Raw genomic sequence first — 22,671 nt, 5'->3', positions numbered from 1 at the left:
ACCTCAGGTGCTAACTACCTCAAGTGTTTAGCCCTGACGCCCTCAATAAAAAGTGATGGTGATTTAAAGTCACAGTAATATTTAGATTCAAATACTCCCACTTACATTCATGCCCGAGTCCTGGCGGCTCAAGGCCCCAGCTGCATCCCAAGTAGGATTCCCTTCTTTTCTAGAGGTGCCCCCAGGGGACTCACACAGGTTCAAGAGGCCAGAATACTGCTTCCTGCTGGGGGAGGGAGGACAAGTCAGATGCCCCAGCGTCCCTCTAGGCCCTCTCCCACAGATGCGCACCAAACCCGCGGGCAGGTCTCGTGGAGCCGCCTGTGGGCGCCGTGCCTGAGCCCAGCATGGCAGCCCCGGTCCCCAGGAAAGCCCCATCCTGGCTGCCCGACTCTGGGTGGGCACTTCCTCCCCAGGCTGTGCTCCCTGGGGCCACACCGCTTCACACCCCTACCCTGCACGACAGGACGTCCTGGGGACGAGGAGGGTTTCTCGCACTGCAGCCCTTAGAGCCAGCAGCCGCTGTGCAGAAAGGGCACAGACACGCGCGGGTGGGCTGCGGGCACCAGCAGAGGACACCTGGCTGGCACGGAGCACCCTGAGGGCCTAGCTGTCCTCACGGGGCAGTGCCCCAGCCCCAGAGGCAAAGTCTGAGGCCGGCAAGAGCTCCTGCTTGGCAGACAGGCCAAGGCTGGGGGGGGCAGGGCTTCCACCTTGACCCCCACCTTCATCTCCAGGTGACTGTCCAGAGAGGCAGCTGTGACGGTGGGGTCTCGGTGGCCGACTAGTAGGTCTCCTGGGACCCGACCTAGCCCTCTGGGAAGCCCGTGGTCTCCTGGGACTCCCAGAAAGCCAAGGCTATGGGCAGGGTGCTGAGGACCACCAAGGCCGCCAGTGGGCTCAGGCTCCCTATGGAGGCCGAGGGCAGGGGAGCCCAACACGGTAATGGAAAGAACCGGAAGCCAGAGAGGTGAGGTATAAAAATCTGTATTTATGTTACAAAGACAGAACGGTACAGCACAGTCCCTCCCGGTGAACAGGCGGGTGGGTGGCCCATCTCTGTCCAGCGTGGCTCTTGCAACACGCCCACCTGGCCAGCACCAGGCCCCCTGGGCGGCCCCAGACTCTGGCGCAGAACCTGCCCTACCGCCCAAGACGTGGCTGCGTGTGGTCAGAGTCCTTTGTGCACAGCCGTGGCGGGGACCCGGTTGGCTGGCCCGGAGAGACGGGGTGGAGAGTGCAGGAGCCTTCCCACCCAGCAGGTGGGGACTGTCTGGGGCAGACACGAGGGCGGGGGCCCTCCGGGCCAGAGCTCCATCCGCCCGAGGAAGTGAGCTTGGGCGCCGTGTTTCTGAGACCCGCTCTGCCCGGGCAGAGTCACAGAGTCAGGGCCCACGGTGGGGTGGGGGGGGGGTGGGGGGGGGGAGCCTTCCTGCAGCCGCCCCAGCCGGCTGGGCCTGCACTGAGGCTTGAGGGCCGCCTCACAGTGAGGGCGCGGACCCAAACCTGAGCCTGGGCTTCCAAGCTCTCGTCCACCAAGATCCAGGTGGGCGTGGGAGGGCACACGCAGAGAGGGCACAGGACGCCCGGGGCCCTGTTCTGGTCCCGCTGGCTCTCTACGGGCCCCACAACACTCAGGTTTGCTCTTAACAACCCCGTGGGTCCCCCTGGCCAGCAGCAGGGACTGTGCCGAGGGCCGGGGGAGGGGGGGTGTGGGTACGTGAGTAGCTCTAGCACCAGACCCTCACTGGTGTCTGCTGGTGGCGAGGAGTGGCATCTGGGACCCCAGCACCTCTGGATGGCCCGTGAGGCCAACTCCCCGGTCCACATGGGAACCGAGGCCAGAAAAGCCATGGGCTGAGCTGCCCGGAAGGTCGGCTGAGGGCCACAGCTAGTCACCTGGGTAGGATTCTGCCGGCCAGAGAGGGGAGCAGGACCTCCCCCACGTGTCGGGGCTGGCTAGAGAATGGATGCTTTAAGAATTCAGAACACGGGCCATCCCGGGGACCTGGAGCTGTATCTCCTGAAAAAGGCTCTTAAACATGGGTGTTCCTGCCCCGCTCGGGTGGTGCGGGGTCCTCGCGAGGAGCGCTCAGTGGGCGTGCTCTGGCAGACGGCGGAAGCCCCTCCCGGGCACGCTGGACCCCAGGGGACCCCGAGGGCGCTGGAAGGAGGTGCCAACACAACGCTTTGCCTTGCAACCACCGGCAAAACGTTCGGGTGGTCTCCCCGGCCGCGTGCACCGCCCCCCGACAAGCCTGCTCTCACCGCCAGCCCCGGCCCCTGGAGGGCAGGTTCTGTGCCGGAGTTGTTTCCAGGGACCCCTTTGTGCCTCAGCAGGCCGCCCACCTGGGGTGTCCGTCAGCGTGACAAAGATAGACACAAATCTTGCCCCTGCGATCTGGAAATCGTCTGCAATGCACCAGACAGGGAGGCCGACGCTGTGAGTCAGCCCAACAGCCCTCCACCTGAACGCTGCTGTGTGGTCCCCGGGGACAAAGACCCAGGGACAAAAGGCCAGGAGAAGCCTCCTAATGCCCAGGTCGGACGGCCCAGGGTGAACAGCTGTCCTCAGCAGCTGCCAACGCCTGACACCCGGAGCCCTTGCTCAGGTCGGGAGGAGGCAGGCTTCAAGCTAGGTGCAGGGAGGAACTATTTCTCTGGTAGCGGCCGCACCCACACCCCACACACACCGCCCCTCCCACCAGGTGACAGAGCGCCGCCCTGCTGCTGCACAGCCGCCGACCTGACCTGGCCTGGCTGCCAGGAGGGGCGCCCCACGGGGAGGAGGCCAGGAGGGCACCTGGGGGCGTCCCGTGAGCCACGCGGGAGATGCTGGTGGTGGCGGTCGGGTGGAGCCAGACACGGGACACAAGGCACGCTTGGACAACGGTGACAGACAGACGAGTCCCTGAGACGCTGGGTCGCTCCCACCCCTCAGCAAACAAGGACGCGATAACGGCTAGGAAAATAGAGTAGAAAAATCTCGTACAGGAAGTAGGCGGCACACACCGGCATCACGGCCTCTTTCTCTTTTTAAAAATGTTTCTCCTTGGTTTTTGGGAAAAGCTTCTCTCCCGGGAGCCTCGTTCTGGGCTTCTGGGCAGTGCAGCAACTTTTTGTTTTGTTTTTGTCTTTTAAAGGGAAACAAGCAAGCCCTCTGAGGACCCAGTGGTTTCAACTCATAGCCCCCAGCACTCCTCAGCCCCTGCTGGGAGGAGAGGTCCCTTGCCTTGGCCAGACTGGGCAGGGGAGCCGGGGGGGTGGGGTGGGGGTGGGTGGGAGGGGGAGCCAGGCACAGGCCACGGGCCAGCATTTGCCCAACTGACCCTTGAAGGCCCCAGGACATGCGCCCTCTGGCTCCCAAGGACCTCTGGGTCCAGTGACCACGTGTGTCTGCATGTGTGCACGTGTGTGCGGGCAGGCGTGTGTGCCTAGGTGCATATGCGTGTGTACATCTGAGGGATCTAACGACAGAGCAGAAGCTGCCCAGATTGGAGTGGGGTAGCCTGGCAGCCCCCAGAAGCCCAGCCCTGGCTCCTGACACCTGGGGGTGCCAAGGCCCCCGTCCGCCCACCTGCCCCAGGGTGCTCACCCGAGTCCCGCCCTTCATGGATCCCTCTGTCCACGCCTCAGGAGCCTACGTGGACCGACAGATAGACGGACGGATGGACGGAGAGCCGCGCCTTCCTTCCTTCCTCGGTCCGCTCCTTTCTCCTGGGGGCCGGGGTTGGGGTCTGAGCTCCCCGAGGTGGTCATTAAGCCCCTCACACGGCGCCCGCCGAGGTTTGCAGCAATGATGTTTAATACTTCTGGAATGATTAGGAATCTGAGAACAGACCGTGGGCGGCTATGCTGGGCTCCGGGCCCCGGGAGCTGGGCCCCGCCTCCCCGTAGGGGTCCCTGCCTGGGTGGGAGGAGTGGGCGGCGCAGCAGGCCCTGACCGGCAGGCGGGCGGAGGCGGGCAGCCCAGGCGGCAGCCGGAGCTTCCAGAATGGCACAGCAGTGGGCCCGTGGAGAGACTTCAAGGACCGGAGGGTTGACACGCTCGGCTGGGCGGGCGGGCGGGCGGGCGGGCGGGCCGAGGAGCAGAGGGCAGGGCCTACGAGAGGCCGGGGCGGCCAGGCCGCCTGCAGGGGGGCCCGTAGCTGCCGTGGCTGCAGCCGCCACGCAGGCTGTAGTGGTCGTCCACGTCACTGCCGCTGCCAACACTGTCCAGCTCGCCGGTGCCGAACCCCACACCCTCTACATCCACTTCTGCAGAGAACAGACGGGGTGGGGTCAGACGCCGTGCCAGTGCCAGCCAGGCCCCCCGAGGCACGCTGTCGGGCCCGAGCCCAGCTCTGGCCCTCACGTGGGCAGGTCACCAGGCCTCCACGCCTCACCTTCCTCATCCCGTCCCCTCTGCCACCTCACACAGGGGCCCTGACGTGCCTCTGGCATGCCGGGGACTTTCGACCCATCCTCCCCCGGGCCTCCACCAGGCCGGCCCCACCCTCCCAGCTTCCCACCCAGGGCTGCACGACATCCATGCCCAAAGTCCCTGCAGGCGGCCTCCACGTCCCCACCTTGCTCCGAGTCATCGGTGGAGACGGCGGAGCCTGTGCTGTCCGTGCGCACGCGCTCCAGGCTCTGCACCGACAGCTGCTCCAGGCGCCGCTTCAGGAAGCGGTGCTCCCGCTGCAGCTGCTCCTTGATGCTCAGCGCCCGGCGGTCCTGCTCCTCCAGTTTCTGGGGGCACGGGAGCTGTGAGCCCGGGGCGGGGCACCCCTGGCCACCGGGACGCGCCAGGGCACAAGGGCCAGGGCAGGTTCCCATCCCCCACTCGGCCTGGGCCCCAAAGGCCTGATGCACCCGCTCCTCGCGCCCACCGGGAGTTTATGTAGGTGCCACCTCCCAGCCCCGTGCTCTGCATCTGCTGACCAGCTCCAGAAGGCCTACAGCCACCAGCCAGCTTGGCCAAACCGAGTCACGTGTGGGCCTGAAGCCCTGGGACAGCGCCGCCCAGCCGTGGCCTGGCACCCGTCCCAGACAACAGCCCTGCCCACAGGGGCTCTTCCCTGCTCAATCCGGCCGCCCTGCCCGCCCAACTGCTCCACACCTTCCCAGGCACTGAGCCGCGGCCTCTCCGTCGGGGGCCCAGGGTACCGGCTGTGCCCCCCTCAGCGCTCCTGCCGCCCTGCCTGGGGGAGCCCACACCTGCGCAGGCTCAGGAGGGGCCCGGCGGGAGGACTGAGACCTTCCCTGGTTGGCCCAAGTGTCCCTAGACCCCCAAGCCAGTAGGTCTCAGTCTTAAGACTTAGGGGGCCAGCCCCAGGCAGCGTCTCACTCAGTCTACACCCCACCGCCAGAGCAACCCCTGCCCCTCGCCCCAGAAACTCCGCACACGCCGGGGCCGTCTGCTTCCCACCGGCTTCCAACGGTGGCATCGGCATGGAAGGAGCCAGCCTTCCTCCCAGCTGCTGCCACTTCACACCCCAGGGCCCGGGGGGCGACGTGCAGCCCACCCCCGCCTCCCACCCCCACCCCACAAAACCCAGCCTGCGCCTGCCGCTACCTGGACCCTCAGCGGCTCCCACTGCCGTGCCCCCCACGCTGGCCCGCTGCGCACCTGCAGGGCGGGCTCCCCACCCCACCCTCAGGCCCTCTGGCCACTCCCCGGGGTGCACGGGGGCAGCCCTGCTCACCTTGATGTGCATCTTGGCACGCTTCAGGAGGCTCAGCGTGGTGTGGCGGGTGCTGTCGGGGCCCAGGGGCACCAGCTGCTTGAGCTGCTCCAGGTAGAGCCGGAGTTTGGCTCGTCTGAAAGAACCAGAGACGGAACGGTCAGGCGGGGCACAGCCTGGCACGGTGGCCGTGCGGCACAGCAGCCCAAGAGCTTTGGAGGGCGGGGGGAGGGGGCAGGGGGCGGTCAGCCGGAAGCCTGCACGGACCTGCTGAGGGTCCCTCCCCGGGCTCCCCTCCCAGCCCAGAGGGCAGCGCCTCCAGCCCCCTGGAGCAGCCTGGCACCCACGGCCCTCCAGAAGCCCCAGTAAAAGGGCGTGGCCTGTGGCTGGGCCCGTGTGGCCAGCCAGCCCATCATGGCCCCCAGAGCCTCCGAGTGCTATAGCCAGGCTCCCAGAGCCCCAGCTCACCCTGTTGTCCCCACCCTCTCCAGTGGGGTCCGGAAGGTGGTGGGGGGAAACTTGGAGGGGGAGAGGCACGGGGTGCTGGTCACGCTCTCCCAGGCGGAGATCAGGGACGCCCCCTACAAGCCTTCCGTCCCCCACCTCGCCAAGTGCAGGGTGCTCTCTGGTCACTGTCGTCACCACAGAAACATGAGTGCGTCCAAGTCAGGGAAGGCCAAGGACAGACCCCTCCTACTCGAGTCTGGGACCCCTTTGGAAACTGCTTCGTTCTAGATTTTGTCCCCGTGTCCACGCAGATGAATGCAGTTTTCCCACGGAACTGGAACCGTAAGACTCAACAGCATTTGCTCACATACAGGGCGAGGAGCTGTGACCTAGATGTGCCCTTCTTCCCTGGCTCATCTGGTCTGCGGAGGGTGGGTGGCAGAGGCCACGGGGGCGCGGGGGCACAGGGCGGCCAAGGTGCACCCCCAAAGCACGCTGATGGCACGTGACCCACCGGAGCCCCTGCAGGCTGCCCAGGTGGTTTCCAAACAAAGATGCCCTGCTTAGGCGAAGCTCTTATGAGAGGATCGCAAGGGCACACGGCAGGCTTCCCCGCGAGGCTCTGACGAACCCCTGCCCCCCATCACCACTGTCGGCGCGCTCCTTCCTGCAAGGACGCCAACCCTGGCGGCCCCCCTGTCATACCCCATGTTCCAAAGCCCTGGCAAATCCAGTCTCCCTTAGACTCTGGAAGGAAATCGGGCAGCAATGGCCATGTCCCTAGGACAGAGGGGGCCCCCCGAAGCGTAGGGAGGGAGTGGGCAGCTCAGTGCAGGGCAGCAGCCCATCTGCAGAGCAGCGATAACAGCCCCACCCGACGGGAGGAGGGCCCTACGTCTGCCACCCACGTCCACACGGCACCCTCCTGCTGACGAAGCTCCTCCCCACCCGGCACCCCAGCCCCTGGCACCCGGGGCCTAGAGTTTTCCTGGTGAACCTGAGTTTGACCTTAGAAAGAACTTCTAGAACACGAGACTGAGGCTGCACTCGGCCACCAGGCCAGGCAGAGCAGCGGCCTGAAGCCTGAACACCAGGGATCTGCGTTCCGAGCAGGCCCCAGGGTCCACCTCAAGGCTGGAGGATCTTCAGAGAGGAGCCCTGTCCCACGCTCACACAGGGCTGCGGAAGGGGGCACACCAGGGGGCTCACTGCCGCGTGGCCCCCAGGGCCTGGCAGCCTCAGCCTCCCCGCCTCCAAGGTGCTGGGACTGTGGGGCAGGAGGTGCAAAGCCCCCCCAGCCAATGGTGCTATGTGCTCAAGCACAGCTCACAGAGACCCCCGACCCACCACGTGCACCAAGTTCACAAGCGGGGGTCCCTTGTCCACTCATCTGTGAGTGGCAATTCTTACAATCTACCATTCGAGGACGTACACGGTACGTGATCTTTGTGGAAAATTGGAAGATGCGAATCAAAAGAAAAAAATAAATGAAAAGTACCCCCCCAATTCTACCACCCAGAGGCAAGCATGTCATCGTTTCAGTATATTCCACGTTTTCACGTCACAAACAGAAGTGAAAACATCAGAACACAAAACCACCTATGTGACAACTGACCCAAGATAGGGTCAAAAAATAAAGCAACAGACGCACACGAGAGACTCCACGGGACACAATGAAGAGCAGGAAGCACGCGTCTCCACGTGACGTGGTTGGCAACGTTTATTTCTTTGGCTTTGTGCGTTTTTTGTACTTTCCAGATTTTCTATGCTAAAAAATCCACATAACACTTTTACAATCAGAAAAGGACATATTTGTACATGAAAGAAAAAACACAGGTAAACGACAAGTAACAGCAAAAAAACATCTGCAAATACACGTAGAAGACAAGCGGTTAGTATTCATGCCATTTGGAGTTCATACGCACCAAAATGAAAAAGAGGAGGATCTTAACGTGAAAACAGGCAAAGGACACAGACAGGCAGGTTGCAGAACACAAACAGCTAACCTAACACAAAACCAACTCCATCTGGCAGCGATCTAGAACAGGAAAGCTTACCGAGGAGAGATGGTAATTTGGGCTGAAATGAAAAGGTGCGACTAGCTGTCGAGCTGGCCAGCGGGCAGTTCCAGCTTCCCTGGTGGGAGGGAAGTTCAGAAGGGCCACCAAGGCGACTCAAGCCCTCAACCGGCATGTCTAGGTCTAGGATTTCGGCCCCACAAATCTACCCCCCGGCTCCAGACCCAGCAGACTGCAGCACCGTCTGTGTTTACTGGAGAGCCATCACTCAGAACCCTGCGGTACAGCTGCATGTCCTGTGTGGGCACCCGGCCTAGGGGACGAGGAGAATGCACGGACACAGGTGGACGGGGCCCGCGGGGTGTCTGGGGAAAGGTCAAGTTAGGAAATAGCAGGTAACGAAGTTCTGTTCTTATCCCTCAGTACCCGCATGGAGGAGGAGAATGCAGGCTTGGCCACCCCACTGCCTAGGATGCTGTCTCTGGGGTGGGGCGCAGGGGGGTCCTCGCACGTCCATGAACAGACCGCGTTAGAAATCATAAAGCAGAGGCTTCTCGAGAGACAAAGAGAGGCCGCCGGCTGCAGCCGTGCCATGTTCAACACCGGACCACACGCCAAGCCAACTCCCGGAGAGCGTCCAGCGGGGCTGCAAGGCTGGGAAGCAGCTCCAGTGGGGCCCCGGGCAGGCCCCCAACCATCTGAGCCTCAGGGTCCCACCCCTGTGGGGAGTGGGCATCGCCACCACCTCCCTGGCGCTGGAGGGGGTGCCAAGGACCTGGGCTACACTAGGCTTGCGCTCGGCCCTCGTCTGAAGCAGCTACAGTGCCCCAGCGCTGCGCCAGTGCCCCTCAGCTGCGCCCAGCATTCCTGGGAGCTTTGAAAACCCGCCACTTCCTGAAGGCACCCTGTGCAGACCTGCATCGCTGTGAACGGCAGCTCCTGCCCGTGCGTCTGGCCACAGCCCAGCCCTGACGCAGGCCTACCCAGCTTCTCACCGAGAGCCCCCTGCTCCTCAGAAGAGGACCAGAGCTCCCACATCAGGTCCCCCAGCCGCCGGGCAAAGCCAGGCTCTGAACCTCCCCAAGCCTGGCTTCGGGGAAGAGGCGACAAGGACACCCACCCGTGGTCCCTCAGCGGGTGGGACGGGGAGTGAGGTAGCCCGGTCGTCCCTGTCCCCCTGTATTTCCTAGCTGTTGTGAGGTCTTGCATGGCTGCATCAGGCAGACAGGGCAGCTGCACAGGAGGCCTCCCTCGGAGGGACCCACCCAGGACCCGAATAACCATCTCCATGCTGGGGAGAGGTGGGCAGCTCCACTGAGGGCCCTGGGCTGGCCTTTGTGATGGGTCCTGCCCCGCCAGGGGGATGCTGATGGCCCCCTCCCCTCTACAAAAGCTAAAGCCTGGAGCTGAGCCTGGGCGGGAACACATGGCCGTCACAAACCCGTCCCCGGGGTCAGGAGCCAAGCACTGGCCTGAGCAGACCAGCTGGAGCTGCTCTCTGAGCGGAAGGGGAGGGAGGGGAGGAGGAACAGGGCAGGCTAGAGTGGGCCTAGGGTGGGCCACTGGCTCCCAGCGAGCTCCCAGCACCGGCAAGGGGAAGTCCCGCAGGCCCAACGTGGCATGCCTCCCAGGGAAGGCGACATCGAGGGCCAACCTCCCTGGGGCCAGCCGGGTGACCCAGCCAGGTGCTTCCTTCCTTCCTTGGGACGGCACACGGCCTTCCTGTGGCCAGCGACCAGGAGCGTCCGGCGTCAGCATCAGGCAGCCGCAGGTACAGCCGTGACCGAGGGCCCCAACAGGGTCCCAAGCCCCAGGTCTGTGGGCTCCTCAGGGCGGACCACACCTGCTTATGGGCCAGCCAGGAACAGAGGCCCCTGCACCTGCCCCACCTCCATGGTCTCTCAGGAACCCCCCAAACGCACAGGAACAGTCCAGGAAGTGCGGCTCCTCCAGAGAACAGAGCGTTCTGTCCCCGCTCAGCGCCGCCCAGCAGAGGCCCTGATCCCAGGGGAGAAGCAGTTGGCGCTGCCGTGGGTGCAGACGTGGGGGTGGGGACACAGGGCTGGCCGAGCTCCACGGCAGCCTGGGAGAGTTCATCTTGTGTGCAGACCCCCATTCCCCACCCCAGCCCAAGCCAAGAAAGGAGGAAAGAACTGGCCCATTCCGGAGATGGGAGCAAAGGTCAGGAGAAAGCTACCGTGAGCATCTCTCTGGGAGTCACCCCTGGGCCTGGCTTCAGGGCTCCTGCACGCACACACAGCCTGGCTGCGATCGGCCATGAGGACACCTGTCCACCGCACCTCGTCCCCACTGCAGAGGGAGGCCCGGAGCTAGAGCAGCGGGCTGAGCCAGCCAGGGAGAGAGGACGGCAGTCACGAGCACAGGGCCCTGGGCGGACTAGGGCTGGGGGGCAGAGGCTCTTTGGGCAGCCACGCTGCCCCTCCTCCTTCTCACTGCAAGCCCCCCAACTCCTCAGAGGAGGACAAGAATGGACCCATCCCCGGGGCCAATGGGTGGGCATGAAGTGGACTCCCCTGGATCCTGCCCTGGGCCAGAGCTTCCCACCAGGCCCACGTGGCCAGGCACTGGCTGCCCATCCCACTGCCCGTGGACAAGACTCTACTGGGAACTCCTTGGAAGGCAGGCCCCAGGGCACAAGAGATCCCAGTCCAAGAGGGCTGAACCTTCCTGGTGGCAGGCCAGCATCCTAAGGGCTAAGGACCTGCTCCCAAAAGGGCTCAGACACCTCAAAACAGATAGAGCTCCTCTTCCAGGGAGCCGGCCCTGAATGACACACAGCACAAGGGCCCCTGCCCCAAGTCGCTGACCCCCACCTGGCTCCGGACCCCAGGCTGAGCTCCCAAGAGCAGGGGGCTGGCCCCCCACCCCTGCCTGCTCGCATGGGAATGCCTGAGAGCAGAGCCTGGCCTCTTCCGTCAAGAAGGCCCCTTCCCAAGACGGTGGCACAGCCCGGCAGCGTGCTGAGCCACAGCCAGGACACAGAGGCAGGGAGAGGGGGTGGCGGCTGGCCACAGCACCCCCGCAGCAGAAGGGCGGGTGGGATGTACCAGGCGCCTCACGTGGCGGAGCGTGCGGAACAGGAGATCACTTACCTGTGCTTTTCTAGTTCATTGTGTGAAGACCTGTTTAGAGAGACACAAAGACAGAGCTCACTTCACTGCCCACCATCAGAGCACAGGATGAGGGCCCTACTCAGGGGCCCGGGGACCTGCAGACAGTGTGGAGAGCGTCTGGGCCCCAGGATGGCCCAAGACAGGCAGCGCTGGGGCAGGTGAGTAGCTACTGACCAAAAGCTGGAAGACCTCACACCCAATGACAAACATGAGAGAGACAGAGGTGCAGCCCTGTCCAGGGTGCCCGGCTGGCAGGAGGGTCCAGGTCCCTTTCAGAAGGGGTGGGCCGGGCCCGAGGAGCCGCAGTAGCCGGTCCTGGGGCTGAGCCACCCAGCGCTTCCAAGGCTGCCTGGGCACTGAGCCACCTGCCTTCTCAGCTCCCCAGTCCCCGAGGCTAGTGGTGTCCTGGGAGCCACCTGGGCTGGCGCACAAGGCCAAGGGCAGGTGACCACAGAGGCCAGGACCTGGACACGGGCGTCCTGGCCCAGTACCACCAGACAGAGCACCATCCCCACCCCATCCGGCTCATACACCTGCAGGATCACAGCCCACCATGCCAACGGGGACACCTGGCAACAGAGGGATCAGCCCCTAAGGGGGCCTCTGGGATAGGGATGCTTCTGGGCCAGTGGGGAGACTGAGGATGGCCCCTCTGCTTCCCTGAGGGGCCAGGGCCTGGCAGGACTGGCCACTCTGGGGGCGGCGGCCCCACCTGCTGCCCAAGCCCTGCCCGCCTGCAGACAGGAGCACAGAGTCTGAGTGCCACAGAGAGCAGGAGCACGGTGACAGGGAGGCAGCACAGGCCAGCTCCCACTTCCAGGTCACCCTCCTCGTCCAGGCAGGAATCCTGTGGGCCAGCCAGGGCTCCGAGGCTTCCCAGGCTGCCTCACACGGTACAGAGGACCCAGGTCCCCTTGGAGCACACCCAGAGCAGGCCCTGCAACCCCTACCCCGCACTCCTTCCCAGAGACTCTGCCGCCTCTGCCTACCTGCCCTCGCTCCCTCCTGCCCCAGGAGCTCAGGAGTAGGTGTCTCCCATCCCTACCTCCAGCTTGCCCATCCTGCCTGCCTGTGCACCTGCCACGGTTCACGGTCCCACCACAGCCAAGTGGGGCCCAGCAGGGCGGCCGGCTCCCGGGTTGCCCTGTGCAGCCTCAGAACCTCCAGACCCAGGTTCCAGGGCCTCGAGGGCCTTGCTGGTCACATAGGCTGGGCAAGGAGCCTCCGAACCTCTGCCAGGGCTGGCTGGGGCCAGGAGGGGGCACAGCCGTCAGGCTCCTCGCTGGCCTGAACCACAGCCCGGCGCTGTGGATCTGTGGGTCTGCTCACTTGTCAGGGATGTGAGGGGCAGCGAGTGCCCCTCAGTGCAGAGAAGCCTGCCAGCCTGCCCCTCACGGCTGGGCTGGACCCCATCCTGGACGGACGGGGCGCTGCTTGGGCAACCGGGGGACGCAGAGGGGCCAAAGCCCTCTTGAAGCCCTCCCCTGGTCCAGACACTCGTAGAGCCTTGTGGGGAGATGGTCACTCAGGTCCCAGGAGCACAGTGGCCTGGGGAGGGGAGGGACTCCCTGGCCAGGGCCGTGCTAAGTGGGTTCCCAGCTTCACCGTTCACTCATGCCTTCAACCCCTCGAAGTAGGCACCCTTCTGCCCACTTCACTGCAGGACCTGATCCCTGGCAGGCTGGCTCCAGCCCCCTCCTGCTGAACCACTGCCCCCGAAAAGCCCTCGCTGAAGCCCTGGCAACCGTGGAGGCTGCCGTCTCCTCCAACACAGGTTGCCCTTCTGCCCCATGACTCACGCCTCATGCTGGTCCTTGCTGCGCCCATTCCTTCCCCTCACCTCAGGGGACACAGAGCCTTAGAGGTGTGGAGCTGCCCTGCCAAGTCAGGGCTCTGCATCCTCTGGACCCTGGGCTGGGCTGGCTGAGGCCCCGCTGGGCCAGGACAGCCGCGCAGGGCCGCCTGTGAGCCGTGGGGTGCCAGTGGAGCCCCACTGGGGGAGCCGGGCTCCACCCAGAGGAGCAGCAGGGAGGTGCACCCTGGCTGGGGAGACCCTCTCGGTCCCTCCGCGGTGCCCTCAAGGTCTCCATCCCAGCAGAACGTAGGAGGCCAGGATCCCACCTCAGAACAGGAGCCCTAGAGATGGGAAGGTGGCCCTAGCGAGTAGTTGAATCTCCCTGAGCCTCAGCCCTAAAGTAGAGACAAAAATAACATCTCCTTCAGGCGGTGGGGTGACTACTAACTAGCACGCGTGTGAGAACCTCAGCTATGATTCTGGTTATCAGCTCTGGCTACCCTATACCACGGAAGTAAAGGGTCACAGCCCAAAGTTTTCCACGGGTGGCAGGGCACTTGGGACCAACAAGTGAGAAACAACAGCAGGGGCCCAGCTCGCTCACTAAGGACGCCTGAGGCAGTGGTGTCCCCCCACCCATGCATGTCCTTTCCCAAACTGTCCCCAGCAGGGCACCAAGGGCTGGGACTCAGAGGCATGTCCAGCCAGAGCAGATGGAGACTAAACCAATTCCTTGCCAGGCCCAGGGCGCCAGGACGTCACAGGAGATGGGTTCTTATGCCAGCCTTTCTGTTTCCCAAGAACAAGTAGGCCACAGGAATGAGCCACACCCTCTGCCAAGGGGCCCCAAAGCCCCTGGAAGTATCGCTCCCAGCCTGGTGACATGGTCCAGGGCCGAAGTGGGCCCCTGTGCCGTGCCAGGTGTGCTGTGGTCCCCACGGCAGCCAGGAGAGTGGAATCCCATGGGAGCCCTAGCTGAGGGTCCTCTCTCCCACCCAGGGGCGTGCACGCCGGCTTTCGGGATTCCACAGCTTGGGTACAAGGCCAGAGGAAGGGGTGGATTACTGGCACCAGGAGAGGCTGCTGCACAGCAGCCTGCAGCCTCTTCCGGTCCCTTAGAAAAGGCCTTCTGACCCACGAAGGGTGCCCCTACCCTGATCGCTGGAGTTTCACTTGTGTCAGGAGGCTGGGTGGGGGCGGTGGGCACCATGCGAGGGGTGGGGGCCCAGGGCAGGGCCTCCACGCTCCTTCTTGCCTTCTTCGTGCAAACCCCTGGGGGTGGGTGGACTCAGCGGGGCTCGGCCCTCGGAGACAGTCGGAGACATGCAGCCCACCCGCCCGCGGCGAGCAGAGGTCAGGGCGGGCAGCTCCATGCTGCTCTGCGCCGAGCCTCAGTCTCCCCAGACCCACGGGGCACCGGCCAGCGGCCCTGACAACACTTTTCCTGCCCGGAAAAGTCCAGAACAACTTGGGGGCGGGGAGCTGCTACGGGAGGAGACCCCGGGCGGCGGGCGCTGTACGCGTGGCACTGTTTACGCGAGAGGCCGAGGAGGCGCGGCCCGCAGGAAGATGGCGACGGCGCGGGCGGGGCCGGCCGGGCGGGGCTGCCGCGGCCCGGACGCTCCTCCTCCTCCAGGCTGGCCGCCGGGGCGCGCGGCGGCAGCCGGGCTACAGGCTGGGGTCTGGGCTGGGGAGGGCGCTCCGGGGGCGTAAGGCCCTGGTGTCGGGCCGGGGCGGGGGAAGCCGCGCGGGGGGCGGTACCTGTTGTTCGGGGCCTTGCGCACCAGGCCGGCCGCCTTTGTTTTCTTCCTGGCGAAATCGCCGTCGAAGGGCAGCACCGAGGCGTAGCCGTGCTCGGCCTCTGCGGACAGACGGCGCGGTCAGCGGGCCCCCGCCCCGACCCCGGCCCCGCCGCCGCCCGCCCGCCCGCCCGCGGCCCGGCGCACAAAGGGGCGCGGGCGCTACCTCGGTCCCTGCGCTCCAGGTACTCGGCCGCCTCCAGCAGGATCAGCAGGGAGTTCAGCTCCATCCTCCCGCCCACCAGCCCGACCGCGCGCACGCGCGCGCTCCGGGACGGCGGCGGCCGCTGCCCGGCCCGCTCCGGCCGGCTCCGCTCGCCGACCGCCCCGCGCGCCCGGCGGCCCCACTTCCCCGACTCCCGCGGACTAGCTGTGCGCTCGGCCGCCACCCTCCGCCTCAGGCTCTCAAATTGACACATAAGGGCGAGCGACGGCCGATGCAGCCAATGGAAGCCGGCGCTGCGGATTCGGGGGCGGGCCCTCGGCTGGGCCGGGGCCAATGGGAGCCGGCCGAACGCCTCGGGCCGGGCCGAGAATGTTGACAGATGCGAAGCTCGGTTCCGATAGGCCCGCCGCGATAGTAACAATTTAGAAGCGCAAGCTTAGCAACAGCACGTGGTGGCCCAGCCCCCGCGCTCGCTGACTGGCGGCCGGCGTGCATGTTAAGTAGGCGGCGCGCGCCGATTGGCCCAGAGCGGTCTATGTAAAGTAGGTACGGCGGGCCAATGGCCGGCCGCGGGGCGCGCGGCCAATGAGGGCTCCGCGACCGGACTCGTTGCCGAGAGGAAGCGGAGCGCGGTGGGACAGCCAGCCGCCGGGCCCCGTGCGAGGGCCCGTTAGGGCGCCGGGAGAGTCCCGGACACCCTCGTCGGTCTGCCGGGTCTGCACCCTCTACGCAGGAACCTGTTGCCCCGGGCCTGCTGCCACACTGGCTTCGCGGAAGCTCGGGGTCTCCCGTGGGGCTGCAAAACTACAACCCTCCCCGCCGGACACAGCGCGACCCCAGGAAAGGCTGGGGCTTGGAGAAGGGGCGTAGACGGGTCTGAGCCTAAGAGCCAGGCCTCCTTGAGGATCTCAGTGGGGAAACTGAGGCCCAGAGCAGGAGGGATGCCTCAGTGCTGCCCAGTGGAAGGAAGGGTCTGAGAAGAGAAGGGGACAGAGATCTGCCGCCACAGTCCAAGAAGGGCTCCCGTGAGTGGAGGACTTCGTGCTCACGTCTGGCCCAAAGGGTGGGGACATTCCAAGAGCCTAGCACTTGTCCCCTCTGGCCACGGAAGCGCTTTCTAGGGAAGAGAATTGCCCTTCCTGGGAGGGGAGAGAGCTCCTCATGAAGCTCCCAGCTGGCTGGCTGGCCGATGGCCCTGGTGACTCCTGACCCTAAGCTGGCCCATAGGAGCAGGACTGGCAGCCTGGGGGCAAACCCGGATTGGCCTCAGTCCCCCTTGATGTCCCCTCTCACAGGTGGTTGAGATTGATGGCCTGGGGGCTTCTGCGGAGGGGACCTTCAGGCTGGAGAGTGTGGGGTATAAGTGACTGTACCCACCCACCACACCCCACCCGCACTGCTGCTGCCAACAAAACAGAACGAAAACTAAAAATCAAACACTTTCAGTCCTAGGACCTATTGACTGCTCTATATGGGTTTCCTTGGGTTTCCGCACCCTCAATTTACAGACAAGAAGCTGGGAATCCTGAGGTTTAGGGACTCACCAGGGTCTCCCAGCAGTCCCAGCGGAATGGAGATTAGGGCTGTCATACACGTGACCCAGGGCTGGTGACACAGGAGCGTGGAGACCAAATCACTTCCTGGACCAGCACAACCTGATCTGAGAAATGGGCTTAGGAATGTGTGCCCCCCTAGGGTGTCAGGGCCCAGTGAGGAACTTGGAAACTGGCATTAGACAGCTCTGTGTGGACATTAAAACAACACCTGAAGGGAATTCCCTAGCGGTCCAGGGGTTAGGACTCTGCGCTTTCACTGCAGAGGGCCCTGGTTCAATCCCTGTTCGGGGAATGAAGATCCCGCATGCCGCGCGCAGCCAAAAAACACCCCAAAAACAAAACCAGGGCTTCCCTGGTGGCGCAGTGGTTAAGAATCCGGATGCCTGCCAATGCAGGGTTACAGCCCTGGTCCGGGAAGATCCCACATGTCGCGTAGCAACAAAGCCTGTGCACCACAGCTACTGAGCCCGTGTGCCACAACTACTGAACCCGTGTGCCACAACTACTGAAGCCCGTGTGCCTAGAGTCCGTGCTCTGCAACAAGAGAAGCCACAGCAATGAGAAGCCCGTGCACCGCAACGAAGAGTAGCCGCCACTCGCTGCAACTAGAGAATGCCCGCGCACAGCAACGAAGACCCAACGCAGCCAAAAATAAATAAATGAAATAAATAAATTTTTAAAATAAATAAAAATAACAAAACCCAAACCAAAAACCTCGACGTTAACCCTGGCCCTTTCTGCCCCTGCTCCACAATCACCCCAGGGCCAGGGCAGAGCCCTATCACAGGCTGGGTGCTGCGCCCCTCCAGCTTACTCTGGAGGGCTGCTCAGGGCTGTGCGGGTAAACGGAGGGCGCCCAGCTCTGGGGAGGGCTGGGTGCATTCTGGGCTCTGGGTGTGGGCAGCAGGACCCCTGGCTCACCACTTGGTGTTTGCAAGGTCACTCCATCCCTGCTTATGTGAGGGGTGGGTTGCTGGCCCCAGTCCTAAAGCCTGCACTTATGCCGGTGTGAGTGCACCTGCTGGACGCCCACCGTCCTTCCTGCCGCGGGGCGTGAGGTGCGCTTTGTGCCACAGCGGACAGCACAGGTGCTGGTGCCGAGGTGTAACTGCAGGGGAGGGGCGTGGTCCCCACCTTGCCTCCGACTACATCTAGGCCTTTTGGGGGACCCCTCCCCCGGCCATACCCGAGACGGGCCACCTCCCGGTGCCCGCGGGGTCCACACTGCCTGTGAGTGTGGGCACCACCGCGCCGCGAGGAGTGCGGGGAGAAGTGGGCGGGGCCGACGAAGTGAGTGAAACGTCGGGGTCCCAGGCCGAGGGGAGCCCTGCGGCGCCGCGCGGGCCGGACGGCGGATGGGGGGAGGAGAGAGGCCAGGGGAGCAGCGGGCGTGTCCTCGAGCTGGACCTCGCTCCGGCCCGACGCGCAGCTGTGAGCGAGTCCAGAGCTCCCCGGGGAGATTCCGGAGGACGATGAACCGCGGGTTGGGGTGCTGGGACGGGGGAGGATATATGGGGTGATGGCCTTGCCCAGGACCCGTCAAGTCTCCACACGCGGAGCCTCAGTGAGCCCCTGCCCCCAGGTGGGAGGGGCGGTGTGGGCGCCGCTGGCGGCCCTGGGTCGGCGCTGGCTGGTCTAGGCCCGAGGAAAGCGCGAGGGGCCGCCCCTAGGACCTGTTCCATAGGGCAGGTCTCCAACAGGGCCGAATCACCTCCTCCAGGAAGACTTCTCGGAGCCCAGGCTGGGCCTGCTGACTCCTCGCCTAACCCCTCACCTACCCAGCTCTTACTGCACCTTCTCCTGTGCGGGGACTTTCCGAGTGGGAACCGGCAAAGGCCATGCCGGGGAGGGAGGAGACGGGCATCTCAGGCCTCCTCCCTCTGGGAGCCCAGGACCCCACCCTTACCTTCCTTTAGAGCCGAAGACAGAGCCTGGGCCGCTCCTGCCCTCAGCCCTGAATCCCCTCTCGTGCACCCAGGCTCCTAGGGCTCCCCCTGCAGTGCATCCCTCCTGGACCAGCCCGCATTCCCCTTACTGGCCCATCCTCCCGACTGTTCTTCCTCACTGCCCTTTGGGGAAGCCCAGCTCGTCCCTGTCCCTGAGCTCCCAGCCAGGGGCTCTGGGAGAAGGGGTGGGGCCTGAATCCAGAAGGGACTTAGGGATTTGGGGGAAGGCGGGGTCTGCTCCCAGCGTTTCCTCCACCTTCCCACCCCAGCCTCAGCTTCCCTGGCCCTCAAATGAGAACGGCTGTGCCCAGCTCCAGGCACTGGGGGAAGGATTCTGGTGAGAAGCTTGGGAAAGGCTGGCTTGCTCCCCCTGCCCCCACCCCGGGAGTCTGCCAGGGATCCCTCTGAGGAGGCCCAAGGGAAGGAGACCTCTGGGAGACTACTTCCTAGCCTCCCCCATGCTGACTGGGCCTGGGCTCCCCTTCTCCGGGCCCCGTATCCCATCCTGCCCGCCCACCTGGCCACCACACACACTGATTTGGGGACACGCCCGTGGCTCTCCGCGGCATCAGGAAGCACCCCCACCGCTACCCAGGTTGAGGAGGTGTGTGAGGCCCTTCTTCCTCCAGAACGCCCCTCACACCTCCAGGATGACCTGGCCTTGACCCTGCCTCCTCTCTTGCCCCGTCGTCGGTCACTGGGGTGGATTCCAGCTGCCACCAGAGTCCCCAGGCCCAGCATTCGGGGCAGGAGGCTGGGAGTGAGGGTCAGGGCTGGAATCCTCCCCCAGCCGGACACTGCCACTCCATAGACCCCGGGTGGTGGCAGGTTCAGACAGCTCCCTTCCGGCAGTTTCTGGGTCTGTGAGGCCTGGGGACAGATGACTTCTAGGGTGATCAGGTGCTGGAGGGCCAGGCCTAGCCCAGCTTTGCGACCGGCATCCCAGAAGCCTTGGCTCCCCTGCACTGAGACGGCCTGGTGTGTGCCAGGACCAGGGGTAGTTCTGGGGGTCTCTGTCACTGGGTCCCTCCCCCAAAGCCGCCCTGGATTCTAGTCTGGCCACAAGACCTTGGCCAAGTCCCTTAAACCTCTCTGAGCCTCCGTTTCCCCAGCTATAAAACGGAGTTGGCAGTAGCGACCTCTTAGGGTGGTTGTGGGGTGTGATGAAGGATGTGTATTAAGCACTGGGGAGCAGTGGGCTCTGGGTGGGGGCAGGAAGTGGCAGGGATATTAACATCAGCCCCAAATCAGCAAGTGCTTCTAACCCGGGGCCCTCCACAGGGGGAAGTGGGGCAGGGCCTGTCCAGTCACCATCGGTCAGTATCAGAGTCACATCAATGCCAAGGGCATTGGGGGCCTTCTAAAAAGTTTATCACTCAGAAAAAACTGTCCCCAGAATACACGAAGACAGCGAAATCAAGATGCATGAAGATGTAATAGACGTCTGCATAGTCAACACAATGTCAACACCGTTTTTAAATTTAAAATAAGAAGAAAGTTCGTTATACTTGTGAACAATGTGTAGGGTAGATTTTTTTCTCACCTTACAAGATTTTCCCACTCTACTCAATGACCCTGGAACAATTTAGACAATTTAGACAAATTGAATTAATTTCTTGTAGCCAAAAATATCCAAAAGCAAGACAATGAAATTTTCTTTTAAAAATTTTTTACAGGAAAAGAAGGTTATGGAGGAGGGTTGTAACGCAGATTCAGGCACTTGCTGTGGTGTCAGGTGCGGCCTCCAAAAATGAGAGGGTCTGGACCTCTGACAGCTCAGGGCCTCCTCCAGTCCCAGGGGCTGGACCCAGGCTCAGGTGGAGCAGGACAAGGGGCCCGGCTTGGCCCCGCTGCTGCTCCAGGGGCCCTAATGGCTGTTCCTAAGCGCCCTTTCTTCCCCGAGGCCTGGGGAGGATGAACCTGGAGTAACCGGCAGATCTCCCTTCCTTGAGCAATAGGTGCTTCGGGACTCACCCCAACACCTCTCTCCCAGTCCCACCATCTAGGATTCTCTGGCCTAGGCCTTCCTGGCCTGCTTCCCTACCTCTTCCAGGAAGCCTTCCGGGCCTTCCAGGCCATGCCCAGGTGGCCTTCACTTGGCCCTGGCTGCCACACACAATCATAAGATGGAGACCTCCGAGTCTCAGGCTGGATGCCCTGAGGGCCTGAGTCCGGGAAACCCACCCCTGCCCCCCACGCTGAGGCCCCCCGTCAGTCATCCAGCTGCTTCTAGACCCAGAGGGCAGCAGATCAGGCTCTGGTGAGTGTGCCCTGGGCCGCCTCCGTCGGAGGGTGAAGAGGCCTCTCAGATCATAGCCCACATGGCTCAACAGGGTCCTGAGTGATGGGGGCGGGGGACATGGCAAGGTCAGAGCAGTGACCCCGGCTGAGCCGTGTTACTGCCTCTGATGGAGCAGTGGGGTCCTGGCTTCGGCCCCACCAACTCCTCCTCCTTCCGAGGGGCCCAAACCACAAATCTGCCCATGTCTTCCCCTGCTCAGCAAAAGCTCAGGATTGGTGCCTGTGGGGACCCAGCCCTGTTCCCCATCTGCGCTCCACCCTCACCTCTCCAATGGGATCATCACCATTTCTAAGTAGGCTGTGTCTTTGTAGCTCTGGTACCCCATTTTCCACTGACATCCTGCCCGCCTGCCAAGGCCCAGTCAGCTCAGCCAGCTTGCATTGCTCCCAGACCTGCAGCCCCCCAGGGTTAGGATTAGGGCAGGTCTAGAGGGTCTGGGTGCTCATCTTTGCCCAGTTCAGGTGCAGGATCCAGCCCTGAGCTGTCCTGAACTCCTGGAAGCAAATGAGCACACCAGCAGAACCCAAGCCACATGTTAAGTCTCTGGGGTGAGGTTAAGTTTGAGCTTGTGCTGGCCTGGAATCCGCCCCTCCCCAGTCTCAGAGGCAGGAGAGGTTCTGAGAGGTTTGCTGACTCCTGCAAAGGGTCCCAGACTCTGCTCTGAAAATGTGTGTGAGGGTGGGGGCTGGGGGGTGCCCCTGTCTGGGAAGGCTGCCTGGAGGAGGTGGTTCTGGGTGGGCCTAAGAGGAGACAAGAGCCGCCAGGGCTCTGGGTCAGGTCATGGCGGTGGCCTAGGGTGGGCGCTTTGGGTCCTGCTCACCTTCCCCCAGCTTCCACTGCAGACTCCAGAGAGCAGGAAGAGCTGGGAATGGCCGGGAAGCCAACCCCCCCGCCGTGGGGTGTCAGCCCCCACCCCCAGCCCTGGTGGTTTGAAATGCCCAGCTCAGACCAGGACCCGTCTTCCCCACTCCCCCCGCCATTTGGGGCGAGGTCTGCCCTGCCTGTGGTCCTTTCTGGGCCAGGACGCTCTCTGGAGGACTAGGGCCTGGCCGCCGGGTGCGTCTGTGCGGGGGGCCCTGCTTGGACCTGGAGTGCCCACGCACAGTGGGGCAGCTCCTGCAGGCAGTGCTCCAGCTGCCCCAACGCCTTGGCCGCCGGGCCACCGTGGGAGAGGAGGCGTTGGGCGGGGCGCCCCCTGGTGGCCATTAGGGGCTGCAGCAGGGACCTCGGAGGAGCCCACCCGGTGCCCTGGTGGGGAAAGGGTAGTGTCCCCCAGCCCTGCCCCACCCACCCGCCTCCGGGGTGATAGTGCCCCACCAGCATCATCAGCCTCCAGGGCACTGACAGTCTTTCTCCTCTCCTTCCCGCGCCCCCGCCCCGTGTGGGTGTCCACCTGCCTGCCTGCCTGCCTGCCTGCCTGCCTGCCTGCCTGGGGGGGGTGGGCCGGGCCTGGGGGCAGGCTGCTGTATGCGGGCATATTTGTGGGGCAGATGAGTCACGGGTGGGGGCCGGCAGCAGGGGCACCTCCAGAGGCCAGGGTGTGTGGGCGTGGCCTGAGCCGAGCCTGCGGTGGAAGGGGCAGGACGGGGACGGGAGAGGAGGCGGCCTTCTCCCCACCTCCCCGGGGACCAGGCTCAGGGACTCTTCCTGTCCCAGGGCCTCCCCGACCGCTGGGACACAGAGAGCTCTGGGTGCTCCCACCCTACACCCTCCCTCCTTGGACTTGGTGGCCTGCCCTGCGGGGATGCTGCAGCCTGCGTCTGGGTCCCGAGAGACTGTGGGGGACCCACCCCCCCCGCCTGTCGCCGGAAGCTCGTGGGGGGAGGTGCTGGAGCGCTCCCG

The 22,671-nt window shown here is 64.2% G+C and overlaps 1 protein-coding gene across 1 annotated transcript; it reads right to left on the bottom strand.

Annotated features, from left to right (window-relative positions):
• Positions 1–3,783: 3,783 nt before the first annotated feature.
• On the bottom strand, positions 3,784–15,186 carry MXD4 (MAX dimerization protein 4). The gene is made up of 6 exons (XM_060148877.1): positions 15,026–15,186; positions 14,822–14,921; positions 11,245–11,274; positions 5,688–5,802; positions 4,569–4,731; positions 3,784–4,257 (listed from the first exon to the last, which is right to left on the bottom strand). Exons 1-6 carry the CDS (start codon positions 15,087–15,089, stop codon positions 4,103–4,105), a joined length of 627 nt encoding a protein of 208 aa, XP_060004860.1. The 5' UTR covers positions 15,090–15,186; the 3' UTR covers positions 3,784–4,102.
• Positions 15,187–22,671: the final 7,485 nt, after the last annotated feature.

The sequence above is a fragment of the Lagenorhynchus albirostris genome, chromosome 4 (assembly GCF_949774975.1).
Source record: "Lagenorhynchus albirostris chromosome 4, mLagAlb1.1, whole genome shotgun sequence".
NCBI classification, from domain to species: domain Eukaryota; kingdom Metazoa; phylum Chordata; class Mammalia; order Artiodactyla; family Delphinidae; genus Lagenorhynchus; species Lagenorhynchus albirostris.
This window is presented reverse-complemented; position numbering and strand designations above follow the sequence as displayed.

Excerpts from the sequence above, each read along its gene's own strand:
- MXD4 (XM_060148877.1), bottom strand. The coding sequence starts at position 15,089 with ATGGAGCTGAACTCCCTGCTGATCCTGCTGGAGGCGGCCGAGTACCTG. Across the intron at positions 14,922-15,025 it reads CCTGGAGCGCAGGGACCGAG|AGGCCGAGCACGGCTACGCC; the intron begins GTAGCGCCCGCG and ends GTCTGTCCGCAG. Across the intron at positions 4,732-5,687 it reads GTGCCAAGATGCACATCAAG|AAACTGGAGGAGCAGGACCG; the intron begins GTGAGCAGGGCT and ends CCGTGCCCCCAG.